This window comes from Chaetodon trifascialis, chromosome 16 (genome assembly GCF_039877785.1).
Source record: "Chaetodon trifascialis isolate fChaTrf1 chromosome 16, fChaTrf1.hap1, whole genome shotgun sequence".
Classification (NCBI taxonomy): Eukaryota; Metazoa; Chordata; class Actinopteri; order Chaetodontiformes; family Chaetodontidae; genus Chaetodon; species Chaetodon trifascialis.
Window position 1 is genome coordinate 13651753 of NC_092071.1, and position 12393 is coordinate 13664145.

The 12393-nt window shown below is 40.2% G+C and overlaps 1 protein-coding gene across 2 annotated transcripts in view; it reads right to left on the bottom strand.

The window, feature by feature from the left end:
- LOC139345105 (neurexin-2-like) overlaps positions 1–12393 on the bottom strand; it is a 111463-nt gene that overhangs the window by 47385 nt on the left and 51685 nt on the right. For both annotated transcript variants that reach the window (XM_070983591.1, XM_070983590.1), the window contains 5 exons: positions 6981–7100; positions 6523–6904; positions 5281–5471; positions 4798–4971; positions 3670–3789 (listed from right to left, as the gene is read on the bottom strand). In XM_070983591.1, coding sequence (XP_070839692.1) covers positions 3670–3789; positions 4798–4971; positions 5281–5471; positions 6523–6904; positions 6981–7100 — 987 coding nt within the window. The remainder of the gene's footprint in view (positions 1–3669; positions 3790–4797; positions 4972–5280; positions 5472–6522; positions 6905–6980; positions 7101–12393) is intronic.

Here is a 12393-nt window from a genome sequence, read left to right on the forward strand (position 1 = left end):
GATTGAAATTGACAAGATCCTCATTCAGTATCCTTGAAGAGCCAGACCCCCACATTTCTAGCAAACGAATATTACTTTGCATACATTCATGTCTGCAACACATGTTAGACAGACTGCTGTGAAGGTTTTGCCTTAGGGAGCCACTTGAAATTCAGGCTTCGACAATGTGATGTGCATCAAACTAGCTGCAATTACAGAAAACATAGACATTCAAAAAGAAATTCCAAGATGTTTTTTGTAAGATGTTGGGAACCGCTTATGTGTAATCTGTAGTTTTTTGCTTTTCTTTGACAAACCAAAGCTTATGAGAGCTATTGTCTCTGTTAAAAAAGACATGAGTAGTACTTACAAAAAGCTTACTGCCTGAGAATCTTTGTGATTGTGGTTAACAATGCAAAATATACTCATGGCCTACAAACCTGCAGAATACGCATAAAGACCATTCTCTTTTTTTTTTTTTTTTTTTGCCTTTGCTACCTTTCAGAAAATGTGTTCCAACATGCCCAACATCAGATTTACCTCTCCTTCTGATGGGTTTAGCACCACCTTCATATAGATGATGTCTTCCAGCTAGGTGACCATCTCACCCACTGCATAGCTAGTGAATCTACTTTGCACTCACCATTGTTGTTTCTTGACTAATGCCGGCACCTAACAAGAAGATGTGGAAGGTATGAGCAAAACGTGCCAGTTTCTTTGTTGCTGACTGCAAAAACCAGCAAAAAAGTCTTTATCTCCTCCTTCTGAGGATATCAAAACCGAGTGGTTTAACTGTATTTTTTGATGGAGATGTGACAGAAATGTCCCCACAACACTGGAAAACTGGGTGTATTTTACTCCTGTAATGCTTGTAAGTGAGGACCAGCAACGGTACAAGCTCAAGGATGGATCAATACCGTCTGTCCATGACCCAACTTCAAATTTGAAGCTGCACATTTTGAAATGTTTTATGTTGTTTTATTGTTTATTTTGTAGGTTAGTCTTTTGAACTCACAATAGTCTGGGCTGATGCTGGACAAATGTTAGAATATTGAGAGACAGTCGAGGGAAAATTTGTCAAAGGATCATTCTGATATGTTGAAAGCTTGGCCCTATTTTGGTGACTACATGACTAATAGGTACAAAGAGCTTTGGAATTGGTCCAGTAGATCTAGAGCAGGTCCGACACACAAGCTAACTAAATGCCTACTTAGAGCCCCATGGCCACCAGAGGGCCACCAACATCACATGGTATGTCCAACCCCTTCACATTTGAGTACCGCACTACTAACTCCAATGTAAACCCATCCATGGTTTGATTTCCATGCATTGGCTCAATGCATGGAAATCATCCAAGACAAAACAAAATCTTATCAAAAAGGAAATTTAAAGAGCCTGTTTAAATTATGTGGCCAGTTTCTATTGGAACAATAATAAGGCACCATGTTAGAGCATCAGTGTCTGATAAACCTGTTGTGGAAACTTTTCTTTTCTTTGGAAATTGTAATTTTACTGTCTCAACAACATCAACATCACATTTTATTGTTTTTTTTTTTTTTCTGCTGTCACAGTTTCTTTTTGTTGCATATTATATTGTATTCTTCTCTTCATGAAGTGCATTTGTAAAGTTATTACCAAGATTAATTATTAATTTGCCTAATTATATAACAGGCACGAACAGAACTGTAAACTAGGGCAGCTCTTGTCTCCTGTTTCATCGAATATATTGCCCTCTTGGTCAGGAAACAAAGAGCGGCTTGAACACCATAATATACATTTTATCCGGGTGCACAGTATCAGGACAGTAAAGGATGCAACAGATAAAGACTACAGAGGACAAACTATTGATTTTCAGGTTAAATCAATAGATACAGCAGCAAGCTCTTTTGGCTGTGTGTGTAAGTTTGTAACACTGGAAGCAGGCAGATTAATGAGACAACTTGTTGAAACAAATGGAAGAGGAAAGCTGCTTTTTGATATCGAGCTGAAGTGCCTTTAAGTAAGTGCTGCTCATCAACTTGAGAAAGTAGTTTAGTTGGTTTCTTAACTTCCTGAATTCTCTAATTAGATTGCTACTACAATCAGTGCAAACAACTAAATAAACGGCTCACAGTGCTGAATGATGAGGTGCGCTGTCTTGAAATATCTCGATTCTGCTTACACAAGAAGATATAAATACTGTACAGTAAATGTCAGATATCTTCTTTTTTTTTTTTTTTTGCAAACATGGCTTTCTTAGGCTCACTATTAGCATCAAATTATCCTCAAATAGCTCCCCTACAGAGTTTTGAGGGTGTAATGTCCTCTCTTAAAACAATACTGCATAACAGCACATTTCAATAATGATTACCACAAAGGCACAATTCTTGCAGTTGTTCTAAATGACTCTGCAGCAAATGAAGCTTAACTCGCCATGACCACTGGACCAATAAGCTTAATGTTAATCTCTTGCTATTATAAGTATGAAAAGCTTCTGGTAAAAGTCGGGTCTATTATTTTGGACATGGAGGGCTCTTTATAGCGGAAGCAGTGACTGGAAGATGAGAGGTTTTTGAAATGTGCTGCTGTCAACGTGTCATGTGCAATTAGCGTGCAATCGATTCCTCAAGTTAGAATTAGGGTCCATCACCATGTATTCAAATGCATGCACAATATATGCAAATGTTTTTACTAAATAGTTCGTGTCAGTGTTTGAAAATATAGGACCAAGAGATGTAGACATCACATTCAGTCCTGAGATAGCACTCAAACTACACAATACTAGTGCTGACAATGTAGAATAAACAGTGAGCAAGTGTGTCACTCAAACCAAAGCAAGCGATTGTCATCAGACTAGAAAAGCCATCATAAACGACTAAAGAGTGATCAATCATTAATGTTTTGCATGATCGTTGCTGTTTTTAAAGGACTATTTTAGGAGTGTTATTTCATGCTTTGCCCATTGACTACAAATCACCTCTACTTTGCATTGCTGTTGATCATTTTCCAAAGAACACCATGAGTCTTTAGATTGATTTCCTACCTTCGAGACAGCATTTGGTTTCAATTCACTTCCATACAGCGACCAATCAATCACAGAGAATGTCACGTGTTCTCCTGCTGTTGTCAATGTGATGTCACTTTTGTGTGGTTTTGTAGTTGTAAGGGCAGATTAATCTGAAAAGCCTGCAGTTCTTTGTCTCACTGAAATCAATCACAACAAGTTGGATCAACCAAAGTGTCCTAAATAAAAAATGACTCTTGTCAAGAGAAGCCACGAGGAGACATTGTTTCATTTTAGGTGTCCAAAAGCCGAAAAGGTTGGGAACCACTGAGTAAGATAAAATGAAAAAAGCATTTCTCTGTAGACAAAACAAGACTCTCTGTCTTGTTTTCTCAATTCAGACAGTTCCAGTTTCGGGGATACAGAGTATTCAACTGGCCAATCAGCTCTCACCAAGCTGTCCTGACACACACTGTGAGTTGCTATGAGAGGGAATAATGTGGTATAATCTACAATGACTGTGATGGTTCATTGTTGCAGCCTTTAGAACAGCCAAGTCTGACTGAATGTTCTTTAAACGGGAATTTATATTCTAAAGATCTTTTCAATTGACCAGTTTCCTAATTTACCCGGCGATGACCAGTGGTACATTTAAACTGAGATAGACTTTGATTCTACCCATTCAGTCAGAATACACCTGTACTTACGGTCACTGCAGAATGGCCCCCCGTAGGTGGTCATGGTGCAGTCACAGGAAAAGCCCTCCCACAGCTGCAGACAAACTCCCTGGTGGTGGCAAGAGTCTTCTGTGCAGGTGGTGCTGGGACCTGCGGGGTGTAAACAGCAGACTTACCAGGTGCCTTCTCTCCATTTTATGCATGCATCCTTCACTACTGTCCAAAGGGGATTAAACACATAGTGGTGAGCCAGTCATTACTGCAAAATAAACAAGATATTTGTCCTCTGACAGAAAGAACTGCTCTTGAGTCTTCAACCAGCTATTGTACGATGCTGATTTGATTGAACTGATTATAATTACCTCCACTAAAGATCACAGGTAATGTGATAAACTGTCTTTCTGGGTTTGTGTCACTGTGACTGCCTCATCTAAAAACTGAAAAAAAAAAGAGCTTCTCTCTTTCGCTCCACCAATACAGATGTTCTATGAAAAATCTCCAAAATAATCATCAGACTTGCCGCGCACAATCACACAGCCAAGAGGAAGATTAATGTATGTTTTTTATTCACCCTTTTTATAGACCCTGAGACCACAATCAGTCCACAACCATCTTCTAATCATCAAATCTCACTGACGACGCACACCAGTGTAAAATTGCCTTTGCTCATTCATGCTCTGCAGAGGAAGAAGATGTCTTTTGATTTTGGAGACTCCATGACCTTTACCCAAGTGTCACCCTCAAGCCAAACTTTGGGTATACTTATATAACTATTGTGTCATAGCCAGTGTTTCCTGTAAAAATAATGGCTACCTGGGGAGATCACTTGAGATTATTCAACCTTAGCAGGACTCGGAGCTCTTCTGAGTGCTTTTTTGGTTGATTAGAGCTCAACAATAGCAGCTAAAGTTCTGGACTGCAGAGTGATGTGAGCACATGTTGGCGTATATAATCAGGAATAATAAAAGCTCAGAACGTGCTCACTGGCCAATCATAATGGCGCGTTCAACAAAGCTGTTTAATACCATAACAAATATGGTGTAATTAGTTTTCAGTGAGCAGCCACTCTGAGTTCCTCTGATTGGAAGTAGGGGGAAATCAGATTACAGGCATAATTCACAGGTGTTTCATACTTCCCAGCGTGCTCCCCCGCCTCACCTCCACAGCCGCGCTCCACCTCTCCCACCTTGTGGAGGGCATCAGCCAACAGGTCGGGGAGTCTCCCATTCAAGTCCACAGATGCCAAGCAGCCCTTGTATCCTTCCCGGGATGCTATTAACCTGGGCAGGCTGCTGTACATGCTTTTACCAACACCACCAATGTACAGCTCACCTGTGAGATGCAGGAGGAGGAGAATTACACATTTTAACAATGTCAACAAAAACTGAACACTATAAGTTTTATTAAGTGCATGTATTCTTTTTAGAGAATATCACAATACTAGAACAAAAAATACAAAGAAACCCAAAAACTAATCAAATCAAGCCATATTTAGTGATGATTTTTACACAAAACTTCAAGATAATGCAAATTTTAGGGTGAATGTATTCAAATATAATTGGTTTACAATAGAATCTGACAGAGGGAGCATACACACTGAATATCCAGTGTGAGTATTCACTGCATCACCTGATAACTTACCTTTTAAATCCAGGTTGCGGGCTCCATTGGCGTGCTGGGTGACAGTGCGGGAATCAATCTTAAGGATGTGCACATTGTTGCTGTCCCGGGAGATCACCACATTGTGCCACTGGTTGTCATTGAGCGGCTTGTCAGAGTTTCCCTTCATTAGTGACGGACCATTTCCCAAGTCAAAAACGTAATGAATGTACCTACAGGACAGTGTAGATGTTTACATTCAGTACTCCTTATCCAGTAATAATTCTCCACATACCACACGTCATTTACAAACCAGGTAATTAAATACTTCAAAGCCATTATGTGTGAGGCTTGTTTGTGATTATAGCATGTTGCAAATGACTGATTGCATGCAGCTGCTGTCTGTTCTGTGACACCACCATAGAGGCGGCTCAGAATTAGAAATATTGAACTGCTTTGCTGATGTTCAAAGAGTGAAAGAATGGAAACACACTGTAAGGCTTAAGGCACGCCATCATGTTGATGTTAAACTTGATCAGCAGAGAGTGCGCTGTCAATAGAATGAAATCTTGCCTGAATCAAAGTTAAGCAACATCCACGACAAAGCTGCTACACTTCACACATAGCACTGAGCAGACTGAAAACTATGACAGAGGTGTTGGAAGCCATTTTTCATCTGTGTTTGGCTGTGCAAGCTTCTGCTGCAGGCTCCAGAGCTGAACAAGGCCTCCTGCTGACTAATTGCTTACTGGGAGAATGTCTGTGCGAGGTTTGACAGTGGGAAGCTACAATTGTTGCTTTGCTTGCTTTGTTTCGACAACCTTTCTCTGCTATTCTCCATGTAACAAAAATTATTTACAGTGAATAAAACATTTGGAACACATTTGTTTCCAAATGTGCTTGAGTAGGTCTGAGAGTGAGAATGACACTGGTGCTGCTGTCAGAATGGCAGCTATTGTTTCTTCATTCATGCTTCCTCTCTTCTTCTTTTTCTCTCCCTTAAACAAAATTATTTATAATGGACAAATTATTTTAAAGCTCTTTTGTGTCTCTCTACAGTGCTGCAGGCTGATGGAGTCCAGATATGAATTAGGTAACTAAAAAAGAAGACTATTCTTCAGTTTTCCCGAGACAAATATTGTTGGAATGAAACAAAAGACTAGTACTAGTACATAATAAGGTATATGTAAATAATTCGTTCATACCCCAAATAGCCTCTTCTGTCTTTTCTCAGCCCAAGCCTGCATGAGGATTATAGCTCAATCCTAACACCTCAGCACTTACCCTTTGACCAGCTCCACCACAATGAAGTCACTGCCATCTCCAGAATTGTACAGTATCAGGCCGTCAGGACTGGTGGTCTTGAACTGGAAGAAAAGGTGCATGGAGGCGTAGGCCTGCAAGGTGGAGAAGGCCAAGTAGCTGGCTTGAGTCAGAAAAGTTACAGGATTGGCCACAATGTGCCTCATGCCGAACCGAGCGTTCAGCTCGCAGTAGGAGATGTCGCCGTTCTTGCACTGGTCCAGATAGAGCATCCCGTTGACGGAGAGAGCTTGAAGATGGCCAATGAAGTTGGAGGGCATCACGGAGATGAAACGCCGCTCTGTCATGATCCCTGTCTCAATGTTATTGAACTCCAGGCGGGTGTGGGCGCCAGTCATGTGGCCTGTGGAACACAACATGCAGCTTAAATTGCAAATACCTTTCAATTTGTAAGCACAGCTCCTTCATTCCTACTATACCTTCCACAGTCACGTTGTCCACAGAAAGCTGCAGGTTCTTCCCACGCCGCGCCACCCTCACCATGTGCCACTCATTGTCATTCAGCTTCTCGCCAAGCAGGAGTATCTCTGGTCCCTTGCCTAAGAGGAGGAAAGCGTCAAGTGACAATCATACAATATCAGCTCAGTATACACTCTTTCCTCTCAACATGACAAGCACTCTCTGCTCAAGACACCCAGACTATTAACTTACAGAATCACTCACACACATACAGCCATCAACACTTACTTGCAACCAACAATTTGCATTCACTAAATACTCAGTTAACAGAGAAATGAAACAAGCCACTGAACGGCCAATATCTGTGAAATAATTTCTGTAGTAAAACAGCCTGACCCATGCTTTCTGGTTTTAAGGTTACTTAATTGATGTCTACTGGGGAAACATGATAGGTATTATCTCGAGCCTCAAACGTACAGCTATAAGTTTCAGAATTTCTGCACTATCCGCTGCCTTTTTCACTGGTTTCAAAATAGGTCACAGTGCAGAAGCTTGCCACTGCAGCACCGTCGTCCCGAATCAGTGCCTATGCAACAGGCCGACACGGCAGTTCAAAGGAGTTCTGACATCGCTTGGGAAACTAATTGGCCATGCCTTGCCTAAGCTGACTGTGCCTTTAGGGGTTTGTCTGTCTAATTGAGCTCAGGGTGCAGGAGAATTACAGGGGACGTACAGAGGGCAATAAATGGAAAACATCAACTGGTTTCCGAACACTTCACTGTTTGCTCCTCAGGGAAATAAAACTGCAACTGGAGACTTTGTCCAGGGCTGCATATCAAGTGTCTTTACAGCACACAGCATGATACCCACCATCCACCTGCTGAATATTGACTACGCAGACCAGACAGATCAATCACGTCAAACCCTGCTCCCTCTATATTTGATGGATTTAGGTAGATAATGAAAAAAACAAACCACTCGCTGGAATCATGTCCAACACAAAAGCAGAAATGTTTACCTAGTAAATCTCTATCATGAAAACAGAGGAACAGACCAGATTTGCTATAATAAAAGAGGAGCTGGTGCTGGATAGCAGGGACAATTCATCTTATCTGTGCTTCTCAGAGGGGAGCTTCGCTCCTATCTAATGTCAGTGTCTGAACCCAAACATCCTAATACCAAAGAGAAAAACAGAGTTAAAATTCTTAAGAGGATAGCATTGTCTTGTATTTTCTTGCATTAAGGTATATATTAACTGGACAGAATTTTATTGGATACCTGAAGATACACATTAAACGGGAACTCTGACTATTTTATCTGACTATCAAAGCCGGTTTACAAGTCTTGGGCAGTATTACTAAGTTGTAGTTGTCTTTCATTGTGTAGCTAGGTCTGGCAAATTGCCTTGAGGCTACATTAGCTGCTACTAGCATAACATATACAGTATAACATAACAATATAGTTGCAGTTTTATTTCTCAGTGGGAGACCACTGAGCTGCTGACTGTTAAGTTGCATTGTGGGTAATGAGGGCACCAGGTTTTGACTAAGTGGCGACCTTTGGGGCTGAAAAATGAAGTCAATGCACAAGTGCCAAAAACTGCCTTGAATGACCACTTGAGGATGGCTCCATAAGTGAGTCAATCCCCATAGACCCCATATTAAAATGTCACTGAGCTCCACAATGGCGCTTCAGAAATCTACGGGTGATGTTACAGAGACTGTGTCCAAGTTTTAGACAGTTTATAGTTTTGACAAGAAAGACGTTTGTCTGGAGTGAGAAAGAAGATTTCTCTGATTCTTTTTGTGCAGGGCGGCTGTGTTTGCAATTATTTTCTTATGCTGTTATCTCAACATTGTGAGTTAATTATTTCGTTATCTCAAGACGGCAAAGCTTGTTTGCTCATAACAGGTTCGTAAAGTCAAGAAAACAAAAGGCAGATTTCTCGAGATAACATAATTTTTAACGAGAAAATTACTTTTCTCTGCTTCAGCCAACAGCTTCTCAAATAAAGCCTATCAACATGGCAGAGGGAAAGACATTAAGGCCATCTGGTTCATTGAGACACGCAAGCCCATCCCACTGTACATAGCCTCGTGCTCCCCAGTGTACCACTGACCCTGTAGACACCCACTGCCTGCGGCCCCGGACTTTTATCAACACATTTTTGGCGTAGCTGCTGAAGATTGATAAAGGACCTTAAAGTTAATTTCTGATGCGTTGATCATCAGTAATGGGCACTTCCTGATCTGACATCTGTAGCTTGAATCAGTTGTTATAATTGTCAATCCATCTATGCATGCTGGCATGGCACTCCTGATGTCTGATAGACATTTTAATAAATAGAAAAAGATTTTTTGTTTTCTCTTGAAATGACAATACAACAAAGCTCGTTTCTTGAGATAATGCAATAATTAACTTCTATCTCAAGATAGCCACATTTAAAAAGACATCGCATGAATGGCCGTTCATGGCTTCCATAAATCGCCAATTGGGAATATGACAATGTTATGAGAGTGCAATGCTAAAACAAGTGCTTTTTCAATAAAATTACTAGTTTATTTGCTGTAGTGGTGTTTGATTTGAAGGTGGAGTCATAATGAATGAAATACACATAGTAAAATTGTGCTCTCTGTGTTTCATATTACTAATAGTGACCTGTCTCTGACACTGCTGCGGGTGGTAAAATAGTGGAGTTTATATGTATTCACACAGACATCTGACTGTACACCCTTTAAACTGTAGGCTCCTTTCAAAGAGCCTTCCCTTCACAAGCTCAGCTTCCAGACACTCAAGGCAGGCTGCACATATTCTGGGTCTATTCTGTCCAGTTTGATCCTCAGTTAAAATTGAATTTGATTAATATTTTCAAACAAGGATAACTTCAAAGGCATAGTGTGGTTATACAGGTCAGCATTATGAGTGAGCTGCGACTTTGAACGCAGGATGTGCATGTTAATCAAAGCATGCTATGGTAATTTTGCAATTTTGGAGAACAAATGCCTCATTTCAAAAGTGTGTAGTGTAGCATTACTCCCCAGATTCCAGAGAATTAATCAAGTGCACTGCAGCAACATTTGTTCTTACAACTATTACCCTCCCACTGACAGCTTCCAAGCAGCTGCTGCAGATGGGCTGTCTCTTTGATTCCTTCAGAAATAAGCCACACTCGCGAGATCCCTCACCTGAGAAATCTTCTTCCTGTAATCAAGCTGTAAGCTAATCAGTTAAAGTAGTCAAAACAAACATATTTAAAATTCATAATGAGTCTTTGGCACAAACTATAATTCTCCCCAATGACAGCTCTCACTAAATGATGATCGTTTTAAATCATTTAGGCAGGTAATTCTTGCAATTTAAAATTTGGCTCCATTTTCATAAAATGCATTAGCAAACCATCCATCATCGCATCTGTAGAATCATGCTCTTCACAGGTCACCGGTGTAGCATACATACAGTTTAACTGATCAGGAAGACGATTAATGTGCATACAGAAATGTGGGCGAGTTTCTGTGCACAGTGCATGATGGTACAATGCCATCTGCTGGTAGAGAGGGCAATTTCCAGGGCAGATATCTGATGAGATAAAGGATATACAGCCTTGCTTTTAATAAGTCACATTCAATATATCTTCTTTGCTATTTCCACAAGTATTTCTCTGCATATTTTACTTTCGACTGAGTGCAGGGAACCGTTTGAAAAGGCTATAAATGTCTCTCCTGCAGGTGAGTCACTGAACTGGTTTACAGAGACAGTACACACACACCTCACATCTCTCCAAGCATCCACACACCTATGAATGCACACGCACACTACTCACCTTGATCAGAGAAAAACAAGTAATCCATTCAACATAATGGGCTGTTGCTTAGGCTCAGAGTGCGTGCGATGTGTCGTAAATATGTTGTAACAATAAATGTAGCTCTTTTTTCTGTGTAGCCATTAAATCAGCATCTCAGATCAATAGATACAGACTGTGGGTTATTGATTTTCCTATTGTGCATGCTTAGATGTTAAAATATGTTTGAGAGCACATAAACAGTTGGATGCAATGGGTTCCTTTCATCTCAGGTTAGGCATAAATACAGTGTAATGACTAATATGGCTGCTCTGCAAATCATTGAACATTAGCAGTTTCATTTTATATGAATTCAGGAATTATTCATACATGAGGGGTGGAAACAAGCTTTCAGCCGGCACTCGATTATACTGATAACTTTCATAAGCATTCACAAGCCTCCTCCATATTGGATGATCTATATCAGAGAGTCGTCCACCTCTCCACTGGCAATAGCTTTTATCTATTTCTCACACCGCTGTAGTCTGAACCAAAACTTAAATTGCCTGTCTCTCACTATCAGGTGAGAGCGACAATCTACATCATAAATTCCAACATTACCTCGGTTCAACCTAAAGTACCACTTCATTTCACAACAACGTAGAATACCAGAAAATCAATTCTCTTGATGCAGAAGAAGATCTGCCTTTGACATTCATCTGCCTTTTAATCAATGGAATTATGGGTGCTCACTTAAATACCCCACAGTTCCTGAAAATGTATTCAGTGGATGTTCTTGTCTTGTCTTGAGTGTGTTCATTAAGTACATTTTCTTGTTGAAGGATTTTAGACACGCTTTACATTCATCCAGTGCACTCATTCTGCATTTTATGGCACATCTGGTCCAGGATGCCTCCTACAATTAAAATCTTCACGGTATCACAAAGCATGATAACAAGTGTCTGTTGATGTGGGACGAGTAGTTAGATTCAGCCATTTATTATATTCAAAGGATTTGTCATGAAAAAGAGAAATCTGCTGATTTAATTTACTTATAAAGAATGTGTTCCACTACATCACTACACTAAAATGAGGAGAATTGGCTGCGTTAAACTGTAACTCTGACATGTCTCAACATTTAGGCAAAAACAAGCCTCTTTAAGAGCTGACAGTCTCATCTCATACTCATCTATTGATCAGATATCAGGCTAAGCTTGAAATTAATCTTAGCGCCGCCACTGCAGTGCGATTATCCAGCAGCAAAATCGCATTTTTCTCCAGAGACTGAGCACTGCTTTTCTCACCACTGATAACTGCTGATTGCACTTGAACTGTGCCCAATTATGAGCTATGTGAAAAAATTAGTCACAGGCAAATGAATGATAGACTCACTGGCAGCACAACAGCAACTACTGTTTGTCAAATTTAGCTACATTTGATTACAACATTGTTGCTCTGCAATAAAGAGAAAATGTGTAACTTAAATTGTTACTAAAAGGTGGATTTCATGAGTCTAGAGCAAAAAAGATCCGATTATAGTCAACAGTACAACACAGTGAAATTTCATTCCTGTACTTATCTTTGTAATGATGCTCATGAGTAGGTTAAAAGCAACAGTAAACAATGAGAACTGTGGGCCATAATAAACAAATTAT